This window comes from Phasianus colchicus, chromosome 2 (genome assembly GCF_987193195.1).
Source record: "Phasianus colchicus chromosome 2, bPhaCol1.hap1.1, whole genome shotgun sequence".
NCBI lineage: Eukaryota > Metazoa > Chordata > Aves > Galliformes > Phasianidae > Phasianus > Phasianus colchicus.
In genome coordinates, this window is record NC_143437.1 from 16,579,763 (window position 1) to 16,601,826 (window position 22,064).

Genomic DNA, 22,064 nt, shown 5'->3' on the forward strand with positions numbered 1-22,064 from the left:
AAATCATGGAAGCTCCATATTACAGTACCTATAGTTTCAGAATCAGTATCTGAATCAGTATCAGTGACTGGGTTTTTTTGGGTTGTTTTTTTTTGTTTGTTTGTTTGTTTTTTGACATCAGACCACTTTATGGGTTTTTAAATACAGACCTCAAAATCTAACTTCAGGTATTCGAGACTCCAAAAAAAAAACAAAACAAAAAAAAACCAAACCCACTCCTTCATACTAGTAAGTCAAGACTTTACTATAAGAAAATGTCCTGGAATTCAGAAGACAGCAATCTCTGGCACAGCATAGAGAAATGGTCAGTGGCATGCAATAGAGCTGGCTCAGCGACAGAGCTATCTTGAGTGTGAGAGGCTCTCAACAAACAGCATTTGAGAGCTCAGCATTCAGTAGAAGCCAAGAGCTGCTCTCTTACATGAAACCAAGACATAACATGATAGTTCTCGTGACGTTTTACTGGTGAGTTAAATATTTTGTTTAAGAAAGAAATATGAAAGTTAACACAACCATAAGGAGAGACTAAAGACCATAATTGGAACTCCTTGAGTATACATACACATTTCTTTTCCCTCCTTGTTGGCACATCAATCAGATACACAAAACTGAGTCTTAAAATTTTCCTTCAAACTTGCAATAACTAACTTGCATCACAAATACAGACAAATAAATAAACTGCTTTTTATCTCTCTTTTAAAACAAACAAAAAAACCGGCAGAAAGTAGATGACAGTTTTTCTCAAACGATCCTGGATCATTTAGGGTCACACAATTAAACAAACCAGTTCTAGGCTACAACGGAGGACTTCCTCAGCAGAGAAAAATGCTAAGCCCTCCAAACACTGTACTTTCATGACATGACACATATTTTTAGCTTTTAGTTTTAGCTTTTAATGTTTTTACATTACAGTTACATGTATATGACCACAAGAACCTTAGCATACACTACCTGTAGTGTTTCTCTGCTAACGTAGGCAATCTGCTGTTCTGAAAGTGGTCCAGTCACTGAAACAGAAGAAAAACAACCCACTCAATATCAGGTAAGACACTGTCCTTCCCAAACCTACACCTCAAGTAATTTCCACTCATACTGAGAGGATTCAATAGAATCACCCAGTAACATGTTTAAACTTTCCCACAGAAGGAACATCACAAGAGCTACCAAAATGTTTTCAAATTCCAAAATTATCTAGTCCTGTTGGAATGGAAATTGCTTGCTTTCCAGATGCATTAATCTCAAAGCAGTCAGAAGGAAGGAAAAAAACAAAAAAAAGCACAAGAAATATTCTATAACAACAGAAGCAGCGATTTAAGCACAGCTCTTTCCCCTGCACAAATCTCGTATGTCCTGGACTTCAAAGCCCCTCTGAGTTCCACCCCTTATAACCTGCTCTCTCCCCCTTAGTCTCCTGCAGCCACACGACCTGCTATCTGAAGCTCCTCTGTCCTTTCTCCGTACGCTCTGCTGGAAATGTGGCTCCTGGGCCTGCCACACCAGGCACCTTTCCACATCTCTTCCTCTGAGCAAACTCAGCAGCTACTCAAGAGTCTTCCCCTTTGCTCTAGAGCCCCAGCTCACCCAAGTTTCTTAAAATAATTACATTTGGAACAAAAATGCAAAACAAACACCGAACCACAAGCAAGGAAAGCTTGTGACTTGTCCTCAGTCACTTGACTTTGATCCTGAGATTAAAAGGTTTTATGAGCAGACATGCAGTCTTCATTGTTTTCTGGACAAAACCTGAGAAGCTTGCGAACAGAGAAGTTGGATGTGGTTTCACAAATGAGTAGGGAGTTAAAAAATTAAGTAAGAATCAAGCACAAAGCTACAGTTTCTTCAAAACCCATGTTTATTTTGAGAAACTGATATTGAATTAACTTGAATGATTATTTTACTTAGGATTCAATTGCTGAGGCCTATGGTTCAACTGGAGTTAAGAACTTAGTAGCGTAATTAAGATTAGAAAAGAACCTTCCACTCTAGCCGCTGCTGGCAGAGAAGCCAAAAAATCAGCTGCGACAGGAAACAGCTCCTGTACGACATCTGTTCAGGCATTTAAGCCACATGAGCTCATTTCCTACTCTACAGGTGTTCCACAAAACAAAGCCTATCAGGCACCATACTCTCATCAACACTGGTGAAGATGTGAGGGATCAACAAGAACACACTCAAATGACTGCAATGTGAACACAGTGTGAATCTGTGAATCACTGCCTTGTTTTAACTGCACCCAAGTTAGATGTAAAAAACACGTGATAGCTGTTTATGTACATGAGAAGGATGTGAGGAACCTAACATGGAAAATCTTCACTATTTAAAATCTGGATGGATTTCCTGTCTGAAAAACATTATCTCCCAATCACAGAGCCATTACATGTTTGTAGCATAGTCATTTCCTAAGCAAGTCTTATTGCCAGGGCAATAAAAACTCTTAAAACTGATTTTGTCTGTCAAAAATTAGCAACCAATTGACTTATCTTGTCTGCATGTGATAGAACTACACACACTCCTTGTTTATTCAACCACCCAATGCACTCAGATCTAAAGCAAACACGTAGGCCACCTTTATTTTTTACATGTCACGCACTGAAAAGGCCCTTTGGGCACTACTGAATCACTAACATACAGAAGGTCGCTTCTCAGAAAAGACAAGAGCTTTAGTGCTAATCTGTCTGTTTATCCAGGTACCTGTAGGCTGCGGTATCGACTGCTTTAAAACAAAGTTCAAAAGCTCAAAAATGAGATGACTATGAACACAGCACACCAGGATACAAGATTTTGCTTTGTCTTTTTTTTCACTGTATAATACTGTCTAATTTTACAGTTTTAGGAAAGCAGTGGATTGGTACATGAACTGATGAAGGAAGGAAACAACTTCTGTTACTCCACCCTGCTGCAGTTCATTGTGTTTCAAAAAAGAAAAAAAACAACCTATTACATAGATACTTAAGTAAGTTAAAATTGACCTTCAGTGGATTATTATGGATACTGAATTTAAGATTCATCCTCTTTGATTCCAAAACACTGTAATCATCTCCATTTTCTTACAACAAGCTTTACTTAGCTTTTAAGGAATTATGGTCTTGACGTACCATGATAAATATCCTGTAGAGAGCCACCTCCACAAAACTCCATGCAGATCCACAGCTTGTCACGTCTAAAAAGTGAACAAAACCATTCATTGCCTGTCAGATTTAAACTGTATCTGTAAAACATGTCAGAAGACTCAAGCATTATAAAGCAGAATGCTACGAGCTCTGTGTTATCAGAAGTATTGAGCTAAAATGATTTAATCATTATGCAATAATTCACTGTCAAAATAACTAACAAAATAACGAAAAATTCCAGCATTTATTGGAGCAATAGAAGTGTGTGCAGAAAACACTGTTGAAAATGCACTATGAAAACAAAATCTGTTTTTATTGAGGGTAGAGAAAATACAGTGGGTTCTTATTTCTTCCTTATTTTCCTTTCTCCTCCACATCTTTCAGAACAGAACAATTAAAACAAAACAAACAAAGCGAAGAAACAAACTCATAATACAGAAAGCCCACAGGACATCTTTCAACTCAATTTCTTTCACAACAAATGGAGTAAAACTAGTGCTACAGCCAAAGCTGGGCAGAGTGGAGCCCCTGTTGTGGCTAAGTGACTACTCAGGTGATGTCTTTCCTCTGGAAAATACTTGTGGATATATCGGGTGGCAGGGAGCACATAGCAGCTCTTTCATTTCTCTGACAGAGAGAATGAATTCAGCTTGATTCATTGTACCACAGTAAGAAGTGCCTTCCAGGAACAGGCAACAGACTGAAGGAATCAAAGGAACAGTAGAGTACAAAAAGTATAGTTATGGTTTTCATCTTCCATTTTCACTTAGTAATTTTCACTGGTAAGACAGATGTCACAAGTGCAGAGGCAGAGAGGCACTTTGTAGAGCAGAAAATCTGGGACACACCTGGTTATTCCTGGCCTTCAAAACACACAGGAGAGAAAAATCACACTCAGCCACCTCAGGGCAGATTGACACACAGGACAACTAAAGGGAAGACTGGTGATAATCTGCAGCTTGCTTATGGCCCCTGGTCTGGGGTTTGTTGCGTTCATAAGGCTTACTGAGAATAGCTTAGACACTCCTGTGAGCAACACCAGTACTCCTGGAAGCATTTTGCGTGGCCATGACCTTATTCCCTGCCCTTCTGAATTGCTTGTATTTCTCACCAGCAGGTAACAGCCAACACAGGCCCGTTTCAAGTCTTTTATGAATCTCCTCTTACATGTCCATCCTCAACATGCTACTCAAAACAGTGCCTAGATGCTTCTATAAGTGATAAGAAGGGCATTGTTTAGGTATTAAAAAGGTTTCATGCAACAGACGTCACAGTTACAGCATGCAGTTGTAAGGGTTAATTAAAGCACTGCTACTCTGAAAAAAAGAGACATTTCACTGAAATAACTGATCAATATCAGACAGAAATGATGTCAGTACTTGTGAAAGACATTAGAATTATCAATATCAGCAGCGGAACAAGAGTGAAAAAGTCACCCTGAAGATCAGAAAGACACTTGCAAGTCCTGTGCTTGCTCCCTACTGCAATACAGGACTCAGATAGGGACACATGAAAGTCACTCTTTCCCATGCTGCACCCTGTTTTGATACCAGCAGGGAAATGGGGAAAAGCTAGGAAAATCCCAGCAGCCCTGGAACAGCAGAGTGCCCACACAGTAGGAAATATGAAAGAGTTACGTGCTGTAAATTCACACCTTCACTCATTGGGCATAACTTCCCAGTGTGGAAAAGTCTTACAGAAAAGTTAAAAAATGTAAGAGCATGAAAAGAGGAGACTGTTTCTGACTCACTAACTTTTTCTTACTGCGCTTAAGTGCTCTGGAGACATGGTGAAGAGCCATGTGATTAACAGTTACAGCATACATATACAGTTGTCTGAGTCCTCAGAGCAAATGACAAGCACAGCAAACAAAACACAGAGACAGGATCAACAGTACCATTTAGAGTCTGCAACCTAACACCTAGGTTAACAGCACGGCAGAAATTCAACTGCCTGGGAAATCCATATGTAAACAGAAGAAAAGCACAGGAACAACACAAAGTGAAATGCCAAGCATAGGACGATGGTATTTTTCTTAGCATTGAAAGATATTTACAAAAACAAAAGGTCAGATAATGAGAAGGTTCAAAGGCAGCCATTCAACTCCCCAGACAAAAGAGAAGCAGTATACCATGTGTGAAAGGGACCAAGCAAAAGCACCCGAGCATCAAAATACAACTGTACATACTAAAACTGAATTCCTGGTATGCCAAGGCATGCCTGTCTCCTCTGATTAGAGGAAAATTACTTTCCCCCCATCCTCTCAATACAGAAAAAGCATTTCCAGCTCAAGTATGACAAGAAGTTTCAATTAAATCTCAAAATTCACAATGAAGTGAAATCTAAACTTTTTAAGTTTGTAAAATGTTTGTTCGTGGTCCATTTTCATATGAAATCTCAAAAAGTCACAAAAAGCATTCTACTATTTATCCTAAGCAATCCATTCCCACCGTGATTGGTTAAACAACACAGCTGGTAAGGCAGCTGGATGCACATGTCAGTGCCTCTACAAAGCAAGCAACCTCATCTCCAGAAACAGCCACAAGTGGAACAGGCACATTCTTGTCACAAGTTCAAGCATTAGAAGAACAACTCAAGGTAAATCCAACAGCACTACAGATCATAAGCCCTCCCCTCTTCCATTCAATTACTTCTTTCTTGTAAAATTAGTCTTCCTTACAGTTTTATAACAGTGACTTGCATGCTCCCATGACAAGCAAGACTAATGTATCACATCAAGAAAAATGGCAATACCGCTTCCTTTCCAGTACTACAGAAAGGTGCAGAAAGGCATCCCATGTGGAAGAGGACATCTTAAGAAAGTACTCTATTGCCAAAGAACGGTAGGCTTTGAGGCTGGGAAGAGGATTAAGGAGGTATAACTGGAGAGTGGGACAGAACCTGGTCCCAACCACACAATTTTAAACCATGCACTTTTAATTCAAAAAGCTTAGTCACTTACATATCAGTATTAAGACTTGATTATTCATGCACAGGAAAAAGCCTGCCAGCACTGCACAGAATGCAAGTGACCTTCAAGTTAAACTTAAGCAGTCCAAACTGAAGCACAGACACTTGCAGTGGAAGTCTGGAGAACCAAGTTCCTACATGAACATAGTCTATTTGTACACACACTTGCACAAACCCTCACAGATCAGCTCAGCATCAAAGCATTAAGGCTGCCAAGACAAGCACCCTCTGAGGTATGGGATGCCAAAACAGCATGCCTTGTTGATTTTATAATCAGACTTTGCTCCTTTTGTGTGCCTCAGAATACAAGCAGTACATAACCACGTGGTCTTGGTAACACAACTCCCAGCCTCAACCTGCACACAGCACAGATGATGTTCATCTATCAGTGATCTGCTGATCACTTATGGTCTGCTTTTCTCTTTGTTCTTTCAGCATATTTCATCTTATTCTGAAAATTCATTTTCCTCTTGGACACATCCTCAATGCACACTAACCTATGGCAGGTTTTCCACTACAGCCCTTTGAAATGACTATAGCATAAATTTAATTAAAACCCAAGTCTTGTTGACTTGAATCACATCTGAGCGTACCATACTTCTTTACTCATCAAACAGCTAAAACATACTTAAACAAAGTACAGTGCAATGCATCGCCGCCACTGATAACACATGGTTTCAGTGAGCGTTCAGGATGGAGGAAGAACAAACTCCTTAGAGCACCTCTGAACTCTTTACTGGGGGCACAACCACTCCTCCAGCATTTGCTGCCAGGGCCTTGCCTCTTTCCCAGTGCTGACAGGATCAGCTTGGCCAGCTGCAGCAACACAGGCACTCAGTGCCAAGGTCACCACCAGCACAAGGGAGCACTCCATGATCTCCACTTCAACATTCCATTTTGGATCACCCAGAGCAAGACAGGGAACGCCTCACAAGGGCTGAGTGAGCCAGGGAGTGCACATTCAACTCTTCCACAGTAAAAAGTGCACCAAACCTGCCAGCTGTAAGGAAAACAGTAACTGGGCTTTCACAAACCCTAACAGATCTGGAACTAAGGTAAAAGAAATGTAGTATTTTAGATTTAAATAGAAAAGGTGCACACCAAATAAAGAAGCCAAATTCCTTCTCCAGAGATGGTAATTTCAAACATTTTCACGTGCTGATTTTTCATGTGCAAACACCAGTATCTTCTCTGAAGCACTTGGCCAATACTGCTGAAAATCTTTGCCTGCAGCAGATGGCTATCATGGAAAACTACAGCTGGAGCTGCTGAAGGCTACTAAGCACACGAATACCTCAACCTGGCATCCTTCTCCTACAAAGAAGGTCTAACATACTGTCAAGACTGCAGAGCTGTAGTGTCCTATCTATACTATTCTAGATAAAAGATGTGTGAATACCTGAATGCAAGCAGAAGTCTCTGCATTACAAAGCATTATAGCACCAGTACTCTTACACGAGGTGAAAACAAAAACAAAAGGAGATAAAGAATTGTGGTTTGTTATTTCCCCATAACACTCAACTTCAAGTTGTCACAATTTTACTTGACAAGAGCAATTAAGTCATAATATTACCAAAAACTCTGTATTATGCAATATTTATACTTTCTAAAGTTCTGCAAATTTAAGAGACATTTCACTGGAACAGATTTAACTACGGTCATTGAAAGACTTTGAGAAAAACATTATTTCTAGAAAGAGACTGCAGCAAGGTGAACAGATTTTACAGTAAAAAGGAAAAAAGTAAATAAGGAGATAGTATTTATTTGATAAATTGTGTTTTGACTATGTCACCCTATGGACCTATCCTTTTCAAGTCAATATCGAGGCATTTTTAAGTGAGCAAAAGAACCAAACCGTACCTGAGATAGCTGCCAAAATAAGCAACAATGTTTGGATGTTTACAGTCTTTCATCATAATGATTTCCTGCTGCACAACAGCAAAATCTTCTCCTGAAAAGAAGAATGAATATTATCATTGGCCTGGCCCATATCTGCATCTCAACTAGACATTCAGAACATGTTCACAAAAAAAAAAAAGCATTTTGAGGAAATAAAATTAATTATCTGCCAGTTTCACATGCATGGAAAAAAACTGTAAATCAATGCTTGTTAGCAATAAGTAACAAATAACTTACAAATAACAAGTCTCATTGTGGCCAGACAGACTTCACATCTGTGGATACTTCTTCGGGCAAGTGCCACATCTTTCTCAGCTCTCTTTTCCCTGAGGCCCCAATGTGTCCATCTGCATATGCCCTGCCAACACTCCAGGTTCCTCAAACATGACAAAACTATGCTATTTTTGGCCGTGTGTCCAACATGCATCCTATCACTCCTATCACCTTCCTGAACAAAAAAACCCACTCAATAGTACACTGCACCAACTTCTCAGTAGACTTGGCAAGCACACACGTTTATGGACTGCACATAACTTACATACAGGTAGAACACTGACAGACACCTTATGACTTGGTACTTAGGCTATACCTGTCTTTCTATGAAAGATCCCTACTAGATGCATACGTTGAGACAGATGTATACAAAATGGAACACCTTGAATGCTATTTTCCAGAGATGTTTTTGCTTCAGTGGTGTTATGCAGGGATTTTGTAAGTAAGTTAGACAAGGTGAGAGAAATCAAGATGAAAAACAATGCCAATAACACATCTGACAGCTTTTTTCATTTTTGAGAAACACATCAAACGTTCCTGTGCATTTCAGTAGCACTCTCTTGAAATCTCTCAAGCCATAGCAAACTATAGCTACTCTGGTGTGCTATTTCTGAAGGATTTCTTCTGAAGTTTGCTTAGCTACTAAACATACAGAGTAGAAAAAACAACTCATTCTTACTGGCTTCAAGGACTTGTATCTAAAATAAGCCTGAAGCTCTAAATTAAAAGTTGTTCATGAAGCTAAATGGTTAAGAGACACTTGAAGCGAATTCAAGAAATACGCAATTCAAAGTGTGTCAGAACTCTTCTTCTCTACTGCTATAGGACACTTCAGCAAAACTCTAAAATTAGACTTTTTTTAATTGGAGCTAAAACTATTGTCTAAAAAGCTCGATATAGACAATACGATTCTACTTATCAGCTGTCACAACCTAAAATCACTTAGCAGAAACAGTTGTTGCTAAGTTTCAAATGTAACACAATAAATTCCAGCAGAACTGGCCAACCTATTATCTAAGTAAATAAGGTTTAGGTTTCTCCCAACCATTAACATACCAGTCATCCAACAGTTTGGTACCTCAAATCTGATATCCACATGTGTTATATTTACTGAAAACAAATTTGAAAGTGCAAGGTAGCTTCATAACCAATTGCTTATTACCGATGGCGTGCTGTATCCTGACTCTCCTGTTAGCCAAATACTCCAAGCAAATGCTGAAGAACAAAGAAGAAATTATTTTAACATGAAAGCAGGTATCTCCATGAAGGGATACAGCTCCTGTGTAATGTATGCCTGGAAACACCTGCTTTAGTAACGGGCTGGGACGAGATGATCTCCAGAGGTCCCTTCCAACCTCTATGATTCTGTGATTCCTACAGCATTTGAAGGGTGCTTTCATTTGCATGCAAAATATTAAAGCAGTGTGAGCATCAAACGTAATTAGCTCTTAATTTTCACACTGTCCCCAAGTCTGCAAAACTTGGCATGTAAGCCAGTACTGCACTTCTGGAACGTGGACACTTATGAAGCTGTGAGTCAACCCTCTACTCCAACTAGAAGTGACAATTACGAAGAGAAAAGCTGAGCTCACCAAGCAAACTGAGGATAACTAAAGCTCATCTTTTTGTACTCCTCTTAGTGCCCAAAGGCTGCCAAAAATACTTGATTCAGCTGCAAGATGCCAGACGCTATCCCTGCCAACACAGCACAAGAGCAAGCTCCCTTAGCAGCAGTGCATCCTCATGCTGCCTGCTGTTCAGATAATGCACGCAGTGTAATTCAGCGACTCCCTCTCCATGTAATAAGCCACTCCATATTTCTGAAAGAGTGGAAGGAGTCAGCTAAGTGAAAAACTGCATTACATGAAAGGTTGACGTTGTCTTTTCTTTTTTCTTCACTCTGCAACTCTCCTTCCCTGCTTTAGCTTTATAGTTCCACGGGGATATTCAGCCGGCTGCAGAAAACCCACGCTACGCACAGCCACGTACTCCAACGATGGAAGCTGCTCTAACGAGCTAAAGCAGCAGAACTTGACACAATCATCAGATTCAATCAAAGCCACGGCTTTGATGAAAAGCTGCATGATGAACATATGCTTTTGGAACTACTTTGTAACATAGTGTCGTGTCCTGAATTTATATTTTCAAACATACATGCACCATCAGAATCTAAGACAAAAAAAAAAAAAAAAAAAAAAAAGAAAGGGAGAAAGCAGTAATTCCTTTTAGTTCTCAGCTGCAAACTCTGTAAAGATAAAGCCAGGTAATATTTAAAGTATTCCATCACTCACCTCAACATTAACCTTGAGATGGAACATCAACAGTTAAAGAGTCAAACAAAAAGGCTGGCCATTTTCCTCCCCAAATTACTGAAGTCATGTTCAACATGTCTATGCATATCAACAGAACAGCACTTACAGGCCTGCAATAGAAATGCTGCTTATGCACTTACAAGATAACAACATAAGCATGGTTCAAGCAAAAATCTATCATATAATAAAGCTTTAATCAGAGTTTGCCAGAGAACTGCAGGAAATTTACTCAATTCCCAATACTCAACTAATGCTCACCTATTATATCACCCTTCCTTTTTATTTCTCCCTCAGTTTCTCCAGGGGAATTTTCTGTCTTCCTCACTGTTTTATTCTATGCAGATTTTCATACCACATGAGTTGAAAACAGTACTTAAAACCATAAAACCCAACTCAGGCTGAAATTTTAATCAGCTTTCCTTTAACCATTCTCTAATAATGTTTTTCCTCTCACATCTTGTTTGTCATGCATGTTAGTTTTTGAAATAGAGCATTTTCTCCCCTACTTAAACAGCGATTATCCCTTCTTCAATACTAAACTCAACTGATTTTACAAAAATGTATTTCAAACATGTAAATATTTTGTCTCAGTGACCACTTACCTGGTTCTAACTTTATTACTTTGATCGCTGCTAGCTCACCCGTGTTGACATTTCTAGCCTACAAAAAAACAAACAATAAAATCAGTATTTAGAGAGCACAACACAGCAATCTATTCTGTGCCCTCCGCTTGAGATTCTCTAACAATGCAGAATCAAAGTGCAACTGAGAAACACAAGGGCCCAAAACAATGAAATCATTTGTTGGGGTTATTTTGAAGCAGAACAGCCACAGAAGGAGCCAATAAATTAAAACGTCTTGCATATTTATGTTGAATGTGAGGTTAGACTTGCAAATACAGCATGCATTTATTTTTCATTGAGCTTACAGCATATACTTCCATTAGATAAGCTTAAAATAATCCATGCCTGTGCTTGATGACTGAACCAAAGAGAACGCTAGAGCTAGCATGTTCTTCTCCAACACAAACTTGTCAGAAGTGTTCTTCCAGCAGATCCTCTCAGATTGGATTTCTTTTCTAATGACATAGCAAACTGTGTCACAAACACATTAAGCAGCTAACCTGTATCACAGAATGGCTCAGGTTGGAAGAGATCCTAAGATCAAGTTCCAACCCCCTGTCGCATGCAGGGTTGTCAACCTATTGGTTGCCCAGATTCAGGTTGTCCAGGGCCCCTTCCAACCTGGCCTTAAACACCTCCAGGCAAGAGGCATCCACAGCCTCTCTGGGCAGCCTGTGCCAGCACCTCTCCACTCCCTCAGTGAAGAACTTCCCCCTGATATCTAATCTAAGCTTCCTTTCCTTTAGTATAAAACCATTCCCCCTTGTCCTATTACTGTCTAAAAAGTTGATTTCCCTCGTGTTTATAAACTCCCTTTAAATACTGAAAGGCTGCAATGAGACTTGCCCACAGCCTTCTATTTTCTGGGCTGAACAAGCCCAGCCTGTCTAGGAGAGGTGCCACACCCTAGGGCCATCCTCTGGACCCTTTCTGACAGCTCCACATTTTTCCTGTGCTAGGGGCCCCAGACTTGGATGCAGCACTACCAATGTGGCTTCACGAGGGCAGAGTAGAGGGGAACAATCCCCTCTCTTATTCTTCTGGCCACCCCTCTTCTGACGGAACCCAGGATAGCACTTCCAGGCTGCAGGTGCACACCACTGACTCACGTTAAATTTTTCATCAACCACAACCTTCTCAGCAGAGTTCTCTACTGAGCTCTGAAACTGCAAGCATGCTCAGGAAGCTCTGTGCTGGCACAACAGCATAGAGCCCCATGTTATGCAAGTCCTTGACTGTGCTGTACTTCCCTGTTAAATTCCAACAAGTTGGCCACTGAACTGTTGCTTGAAAAGTAATCATAGTACGGACAGATCTCAAAGCAGACAAGCAGGGCCCAGGGAGGATCACGTGCTCCTACCCTGCAGTGTGCAACTACTTCTGAGACTCCCAAGAGAGAGAAGCAACATGTTCTGCTCCTGTAGGTACTGCCTGCCCCTTGATCCCTGCACTCAGTCACTGACAGCTTTCTCCCTGTAAGGCTGCAAAGAAGACAAGCGTGCAAATGATTTAGAAAGAATTAAAATAGCCTTTCCCTTCCATACACAGTAGCTCCACAACCGAGTGAACAAAGTCCAGTTTAATTTTTAAGAAGCCACTAAGAAGAAACATAATTAACAATAATCTTGATTGCTCTGAAGGATGCTCAGCTCCTGCCTCCCCTCTCCAAAGGTTAGTCTCAGTATCCAATGCTGCATTGCACAGACAGTCGCTGGCTGCACCAAATGCCACTCTGTGTCCTACACAGAGCCCAGACCATGAGGCCTGTCGTGCTTTTCCTTTTTCCCCATCCACTTTCAAAGCAAAAAAAGTGCCAGATCTGTGGAAGAATTATATAATTTAGTGACACAGAGAGGCCACCGCCTTTAACTTGTTAATCATCTTGGTTTTAAGTCACTTAGCAGATCAGAGGCTTGTGGTTATTAGAGAGATTCCCCTTCTCAAATATTTTAAAACTAACTTTATAAAAAAGAAAGCAAACGTTGATCCACAGTACTGCTCTACAAAGCCATGAGATTCATTAAGTGCTGTAAGTCACTGACCCAACAGTAGCTTAAAAGGTGGCCGATGGCTTTTTCCATTGCCATAACTGATGGAAAAGAAGCAAGACAAATCAAAACACTACGAAAAATAGCCAGTCTGGAAATAAATGCAGCATGCATTCCTGCGTTTAGGGGTCTACCCAGATAGTTCCTTGCACAGCTGACCTCAGACCCCTTGTTCCTTTTGGTGGCCGTGCTCTTCCGTGATGCTGGGAGCACGGGCATTTCTAAATATTTTGAAGGCAGATGGTTATGAATAGATCCTGAGATCAGTGAGAAACCTACAGAAGTCAGACAGTAGTCCAAACGTGACAGGTTATATAGAAAGAAGAGTTAAAAAACAAAATTTGCCTGCAGGCCTTTCCCAGTAAGCCATTATTTGTGTGCTCCTCTGACGGCAGCAATGTCTCCAATCATCACTTTGTGGCAGCAACGAAGATGCTACAGACACTAAAAATAGCAAAAATACCGGTTCTTTTCATCCATAACAGAGAATGAAGGTGACTCAAGAGAGAAAGTGGCACTGCTGAAGTAGGATTTTTATTCCTTACTGCTTTTCCTTAACATCTACTTTCATAGGAAGAAACAGAGGCCAGATGTTCATGAACTGAAAGTCGGTATACTTTTAACCTCTGAGATCAACAAGAAAGATTAATTATGCTTTAATACAGAGATAAGATCATCTACGAGTCTTGTTTATCCTTGAAGACATGTTTTGGAACAGCTAGCAAGATAATCAATGAAATATCACTGTGGTGAGTGAAAACAGTGAGATCTGCAGTTAGGCATCCTGCATTCAGCTGGGATGTGCAAACAAAGCTGGGAGTCCACTGCAGAGGCTTCAGGGATGCTGCCAGTCTAACAAAGACAACAAGTTGCTTGGTACATCCTCCCTACACACACCTCATGCTGCGTTCAGCTGTCAGGAATCTCTAGCTGAAGGTCACTGTGCTCGACAGAATGTTATGGCAACCAAACCAAGATTCAAGTTGGGTAGGAACTAATGAAAAATGTGAAGTAAATTTTGCCAAATAAAACACGTGAGGATTCTTGTTGATAATTACCATGTGACAGTAATGCCAGAAAAATTATCAACAGCAGACAGACAAATCTACAGATACAGCCATAGCAGGACTCCATCCCAGCTATAGCATGCTCCATCCCAGCCAAAGAAAGAAATGCTGAGCAGCTGGCAACTTTGCCAAACCTGCACTCTCCACACTCTGAGACTGACACCACCCCCTTCTGTCACAAACATTTCTCTTCTTTTGAGAACAGGACATGGAAGAACTGCGGGTGGGAAAGAAACAAATGCTGAAGCCGAAAAGATGCAGCGTTCCCTTCTTTCTCCAACACCAGCAGTAGCACGACTCCTCAGCCAGCTGGCCATTCTCTCAACCATTATCTTCTTGGACTCACAAATATTAGAAAGCAGGAACACAATCTGATTTAATGCGGGGTCAGCAATGCCCTCAGGAAGGGCTGACTACCCACTGCTTCAGGGCATGAGTTATTCCTTAAGACAACATGACTTGAAATCAGCAACCTACATAAGGTAGCAGTTTGTATCCTATTCCATTTGGATTATTAACACTGAATGTACGAGCATCCTGCCTGTAGAGGTACGAGAGCTCCTCACAAAGGATGAAGACTAGGTACCCCAACAAGTATTCCTCCATCTCATCAAACCGCTTTGGAGACATCTGCTGGAAAACAATTCCCTGCCCAAGCGCCTATAAATGAGACACTGGAAAACACACAGCACTTCAAACTGTACTGACACTCTGAAAACGGTAGCCGGCTCTGAACCCTACTGGGAGAATGCTTGTGTACATACTATACAACAGCTTGGTAAGCTGAGGACTGGCCTTATGCTTTCATTTAGCATAATCACAGTCAAGTTGCCGATTACATACAGGTTTTGAAATTAGAGCATAAATAAGGCACAGCTGGCTGAAGAGCAATTGCAAACAAGTACTTTTGAGTCAGAAAAAGCAATCAACAATTTCAAAGACACGCAGTCTCTGTCAAAAAAACACATTTCTGGGGGGGCAACTCCTAGCCCTCATGAGCATGAGGCAACAACACACACCAGCAGCTTTACCTCCCATCAGTGTTTTTAGCAAGTCCTGCAAACGCAGATTTCACAAAACACAATCCCTACTTTGCCATCTTTACCACAATGTCATCTGTCTAGAAATCAAAACGGGTACAATTCACCTGCCCATTTATAGGAGTGAACTATTTCAACAAGAACGCACTGTAAGGGTTTTCCAGAAGCAAAGATGGTGTCGTTGGCCCACAGGCATACCATTAAATGTATAGAGCCCTTACTGTCTGCTCTGGAAAGCCATACAAAGCTCCTCATCCTAACCAGTGGATGAGGACAAAAAAAAAAAAAAAAAACCAACAACTTAAGTCAAGCTGAAGAAGCACTGCCTGTTCAAACAGGAATCATTACAAGCACCTCTGTGAAGATAATAGGCAGACCAAAATGTTACCTGAAAAACTGCCACTCGCTATAAATATAAGATAGAAAAGCCTTTTTTTTTTTCTTGTTATTGCATTATACAAAATTCTGTTTATCAAAATGCCTCACAATTGGACAGACCTTATTACTCCAAAATAGAGAATGGAAGAGCAATGGAATAGCACAGCAGTCAGATGAGCTCTGTGCATGAGCTCTGTTTAGCCAAGCGGAAGACAAGCAGATGTGCATGGGATGTGTCTGCAAAGGAAGAGGAACACTCATACTTAGTACCGCACCTAATACATGCCCCAGCAGTATATGTACAACAGGGAGAGGTCTGTGCAGTACAGCCATAAAATCCAGGGTCCAAAATGGTAAATCACTTGCCAGCTATTTGTCCTTCAAATGGAGGCTGGTAACATCAAGTATACAATGCTACAAGAGAAACTGGGCCAAGAAGCAAAGTCTAAGACAGTAATTATAGCTTGCTTCTGGTTTCAACTACTTCACACATTAACTGCTGACCAAAACGTGGACAAGCAGTTTCTAAATAAGTTGCTACTTCCTAGGATAACTCAACCTGCTGCACAGAAAGACCCAGCTCAGCTCTGCCACCCTACACGCTCCCCAGGCCCCCTGCTTGCAGCCCTCTCAAAGCCAGGAGCTGAGCCCATGCTCAGCATGCAGCAATCCACCTGACTCCTTTTTTGGTCCCTTTTCTGCCAGGCTAGCTAAGTGCACTGGCTCAGGCAGCATGCTGAGCTCCAGAGGTGATGCAAGATAAGCAGTGAGAGCAGCGACTAAAGCTAGGAATAGGGCAGGGAATCCCCTGGCTCTCAGGCAATAGTAAGATGTGCTGATCTGATCCAACAGCTTAGGAGGAAGTCGCAGCTGTAATTAACCTGAATTGAACTACCAAGAATTCTGGTAAAAATAAATGACATTCCACATTCCGGTAGGAGACACAACAACAAAGCCTGACAGGGCTGCAATTTTAGAAAGCAATTCTTAGATACTAGGGATGTTGTTTAACAAAGAAATCCTGAAATAAAGATCCTTCAAGGAGAATCTTTATCATTCAGAAGGAGCTTGAACAACTGCAAGGTACATAAGAATACTAAAATATGCATCGGAAGCACACAAGTAAAAGGCACTGTTTAAATATTCCTGAATCTTCTCTGCTCCTGAAAAACGCGTGGCTTATCGGATCACCCCGGGAAAGAGAAGCAAAGCAGAGAAATGAATCCTGCATATGACTCTGCAAAATGGAAGACTCTTCAGGTTCATCTCTTCCGGACACGTTCTCCTCCAGCAAAACATAGGAGCGCTGTCAGAAACTGAAGACTGAAACAGAATCTGAGTGTTTTGGTCTCAAACAGTTGAGGTGGTTAAATATGACTTTCCTCAATAAAAACAATATCCAAAGCAAAGGAGAGGAGAGCAGACAAATCAGCTTTTTTCTGTTCTGAAATCAGATGTCAAGAAAACAAAAAGAATGGGGGTGAAGCTGACCTGACACAACCAATAGCTCTGCAGAAACAACAGTCCAGTCTAATTATCGTAAGCATCACTTTCAGTAAAAGGGAAGAAGAGTCTTTTTCTAAGACACTGAAAATCTTTGGCAGGGTCCACTCACAATAGATGAAAAACCTGCACAATGGCAAATAAGTTCAATGTTTATGAAACCAAAATGACTTTTTTTTTTTAAGATACACTGTGCTAAAAGTTAACTATATGAACAAACAAAATGGACCTACAACCACCTCAGAATATACTTCAAATCTATATGCAGTTACCAACAAAACCAAAGGTGTTGGTATGGATGGCAAAAAGGAGAACTACAGCACTTGGATGTTAATTATTAATACAGCCATTAGAACATCCCATGTGGAAGTTGCGACCCAAAACTAAACAGAACTTGGGTACAGGTCTTATCAGACTGGCGATTTCATACTAAAATCATACAAAAATACATATATTTCTAAAAATCTGACAAAATAAAGTAATTAAGCAATTACTTCACTCCAAAAAATTATTTCCCAAAAGGGAGCAGGATGGGGTAGTGCTGTTTTGGTTGTGAAAAAGACGACAACTCCTTTATGCCTTGCTGGCCATGTCATGCAACGAAAGTCTTCTTGACAGTGAAATACAGAAACACAGAAGACAGAACTGACTGTGAGACAGCAGAACAGGCCTTCGCCCTTTCTCACAGGTCTTGTTATAGATGAGAAAATTCAATAGAAACAGAAGGTGAAAATAACAATTCTGCTGACATGCAACTGCAGCCAGAAAAGCAATTTTGCTCTCAGCTTCATATAAAGTCTGGTTTAGAGATTAAGTTACTTAACAAGTACAATTGTTAAGACATACAAAATCAGACAAGTGAGAAGACGAAACGCAGAACAGAAGATTACTTAACTCCACGAAAACACTATTAGAAGATCATCTGTGTTTTGTTACAGCTGGGCTACCAAGGTAGTAACTTGATTTTGCCATTAATTGACTTTGCCAATCCTGCCAGGAGACCTCACTGGACAAGGGAATCAATTATAAATCCTCCACTGTATCTAAATGGATAACGAGAGCTCTGTGATATTGCTTTATCTATCACAGCAACATATTTTCACTGGAATACTATTTGTGAAGTCCTTTAGGTATCTTTCAGACCTTCACAGAAAACATTATGTCAGTGTTTATATCCCTGGGATATCCTAATAACTAAGAATGAGATAAAACTAGATCCAGCTTCATCTCTTACAATAAACTTTGGTTGGAAGAGATAAGGTTGACTATGCATATCTGATAAAGAGCTCATCACATGGAAACACTACCCATTACTTTTCTTACTACAAACTCATTAGTTTATTCCACGCCACTGGCTCTTATAAATACTAAGATCTGTTTTGTTATTTAAAATGCTCCACCTGTCTAACAGCAGGCCCATGCATTTCCATAGCTCAGCTCAACGAAAAAGAGTTGAGGAAGTGGATGCCAGCCCGCTCTGCTTTCAGCTCTTCCAAACTTCGCCAGGAAAGCAGGTTACAGAAAGGTCAGCATACAGAAAGAATGTCAACAGAAGGAGACTGTCCTCTTGTTACTGCAATAATACACCTTCCTACATGGCTCTCCCTGCTAAAGGGGGCAAAAATGAAGTTTTGAAGGAATAGTTTGAGGTCATCTGAGTACACCCAGAACTTGGATCAGGTCTGCTGAAACCCCACCGCCAACGAGCACCGTGTTCACACCAGTAACCTCAGCTCTGCTCAATTGCTTCACTGACCACAAAGTTCACCCACAGAAAGCAAGACGAAGCAAATCAAAGAGGCTCTAATATTAAACCCTCTCACAAATTCACGACAAAGGCCTAGCAAGCTCACACGTGGGTGACACACATGAGTATATTACTTCCTCTTTGTGACATTAGAAGTAACTATGCCACATTATGATTCTCAGACTAATTTCACGTTCCTCTTTGAAGGCACCCTGGGCAACACCTTGCCTCGAAATGAAATGGGCAATAATTCTCCCAGGAGAAAAGCATGACTCATTTTCCCTATGCTGTTCACAACCTAATTGTAAAGTAAGAAAGTGTTTATCGCACTTTTGTCAACAAGAAATAAATACTTTTAAACTTAGCCCAACATATCCTTGCTCTAATTCATCACCTTCCATCTCAGCTGTCACATGGAAACATGAAACACAGACAAATCCATTCTGAGAGAGAACAAAAAGTTACAAGCAGTGCTGAATGCTGACTGCTAACCAAGCAGTGAACCAAAGGTGACAGCAATGTAAACATGATAATCACCAAGAAAACTATGACAAATTCAACAGAAACTAGCAGGCCTCACTCACGTAGTGGTAGCGTAAATGGAAATATTCAACCTATGCTTGGAGGTAACATCTTTAAAATAAAACTGTGGATACAGAAGACAGAATTCACATCTGTCAGTCACATACAGAGCACCGAGCAAACCCAATCAGTAAGGGATCACAGGCAGTGGGCCAGTTTCAAATGCAATAAACATCAAGTGGGCAGCTTGCAGAAAAATAAAAAACAGTGTGAAGCAAGCAGGCTTGGATAGCCATCAGCACAGCACACTAATACTGCAAACTGGCGAGGTATACGAGACAACACAATAACCCTTTTCAGTGAAGCAATGACTCGGGCTGGGGATTAGTGCACTGAGAAGGCAGGTACACGAGGACTGAGGTCCTGAAGCTTTTCTAACATCCAAGCGAGACAGCCTGAACTGAAGAGCGCTCTACCCAAACAAGACGTCACCCTAGGGACGCTCACTTCAAGGCAGAGGTAACGTCAGCGCTACTTTTAAGCGACTGAACCTCCCATCGCAGAACACTTCGGACCGCTCCGGCACAGCCCTGCCCACCAGAACCGACTTCGTTAAGCAAACGAACCGCGATGCCGCTCGGGAAGCGCGGTGCCGAAGCAACGCTTCCAGCAGCCCGGCCCCAAGGACGCTCCGGGCTCAGCCCCGCCACCTCAGGTACGCACAGGTGCCTCCCGCGCCTCGGAGCCCGCAGCGGGCCCGGACAGCGGCGGCCCGGCTACCCGAACCGGCACCCGCGGCGACGGGACGCGGCTCCGGCGCCCGACGGAAGGCCCAAACGCGGAGCCGTCCCGGGGCCCGGCCCACACGGCCGCCGGTGCCGAGTGCCGGCCGCCCTGCCGGCCGGGCCGAACCGAACCGCGCCGCCCCGCTCTCGGGCCCGTACCTTGTAGACGTCGCCGTAAGTGCCGCTGCCGATGCGCTGGATGAGCTCGAAGTCCTCCTGGGGGTTACGCCGGGACAGGTCGCACACCCGCCCGCCGGCACCGCTCATGGTGCCGGGGGAAGCCCCACTCGGCCGCGGCCCCGGACGGGGGAGGGCAGCTGAGGGGAGGGCGCCGGGCCGCAGCGCTCACCGCCGCCCCCTGCCCCGCTCCGGCAACATGGCGCTGCGCCGCCACAACGCGCACGCGCGCCGCCCCGCCCCGGCGGGCCGCGCTTGCGCGGCGAGCGGCGAACGTGTGCTTTTTGCGCATGCGCGGCCGCAGCAGCTCCGCGTGAGGCGGCAAAGCCGCGAGGCCCGTCGGGGCGGGGCCGAGTGCATGAGGGACGTGAGCGCCGCGCCCTGCGCCATGGCGGCGGCGGTATTCCGGCGTCGAGCTTGTTTCTCCCCTTGAAGCCTGTTTTCCATCCCCACCTACTGCCTGCGCTTTTTCCAATCTTACAGAAAACCCCGTGGGTTTCTCCACTCTGATCCCTGTTCACCCAAATACCTTCCCATTCCTTCTTAACACAAACACCCGCGGGGCCGCCATGGCTGTGCCAGGGACCAAACTGGAGGCAGCAGCTTCTGGGGCTTTGAGGCACTGCAGGACTCGTTCCACGCCTCGAGAGCCACAGCTGGGCTGCTGCCTCCTGCCATCCCATCCTTTGGAGGCTGTCAGCCTTACCTGAATCACAACAACCAGGCAGAGCAAAGCAAACAGCTAGAGATAGAGGTGTTGGTGTTGCAACTCCTTCCAGCTTCAGCCAAGCTCATGCATACCAAGAGACAAAAAACCCAGCTCTCACCTCAGACTTCTCTCAGTCAAATCGCTGTGATGTGCTGCTGTGGTGCATCTGGGGACCACGAGCTCTCACTGTTCTCAGCAGCACCCGAAAGCCACAGAACATACCTCACCAAGGCTGGAGGCAGCGTTACTTCAGGGCTCACCGTGCTCACAACCCATTTGTCTGGCTGCCACTTAAGACCCAAAACACCAACATCAACATTGTGTATTGGCTATGGTCATAAGCTGTGCCCCAAAGAAAGTGTGGGAAGGGAAGCTATGTGGAAGGCCTGGTTGGATCTGGAGGTGGAAGGGAGATGAAGAGAACCCTCTGCATCACTCCCATCCTGGTATACTCCTGCTGCCCAGGGAAAAAGAGCCAAACCTGGGATATTTCCCAATTTAAGTTTAAAAAGGCAGGAGAGCATCTTAGACGCTTTCTCCCTCTCCTCAAGCACAAAGTCTTTATACTGCACTTCACAGGAAAAAAAATACATCACAATGTGGACAGCCTGAAGACTCAGCTTCTTCCTTGCATACTTCCTCTTTAAATCTAAAGGTGTGAATCTGCAGCTAGAGAACCAGTGGTTAGTGGAAAAGCATCGCTTCACCAGAGCAAGCTCAAGGAACTGCACCTATGCAGGGATGGGACCCTCTGCGCTGCTTGCCTTCACTGTCTGTATACAGCTGCATGGCTATTTATCTCCTTGTAAAGGAGTCACCTCTGTGGTGCCATGTCAAAGAGCAGGGTGCCAGTGCCAGGATGCACTGGTGTCTCTGAAGAACATGGAAAGTAAAAACAAAA

General features: G+C 42.7%; 1 protein-coding gene across 5 annotated transcripts in view; it reads right to left on the minus strand.

Moving 5' to 3' along the window:
• Window positions 1-20,668, minus strand: part of MAP4K3 (mitogen-activated protein kinase kinase kinase kinase 3) — an 81,037-nt gene extending 60,369 nt beyond the window's left edge. For all 5 annotated transcript variants that reach the window (XM_031596888.2, XM_031596879.2, XM_090134935.1 and 2 more), the window contains exons 1-5: window positions 20,437-20,668; window positions 11,167-11,224; window positions 7,941-8,031; window positions 3,096-3,160; window positions 952-1,007 (exon numbers count right to left, since the gene is read on the minus strand). In XM_031596888.2, coding sequence (XP_031452748.2) covers window positions 952-1,007; window positions 3,096-3,160; window positions 7,941-8,031; window positions 11,167-11,224; window positions 20,437-20,544 — 378 coding nt within the window. In that variant the 5' untranslated portion in view covers window positions 20,545-20,668. The remainder of the gene's footprint in view (window positions 1-951; window positions 1,008-3,095; window positions 3,161-7,940; window positions 8,032-11,166; window positions 11,225-20,436) is intronic.
• Between the last annotated feature and the right edge of the window lie 1,396 nt (window positions 20,669-22,064).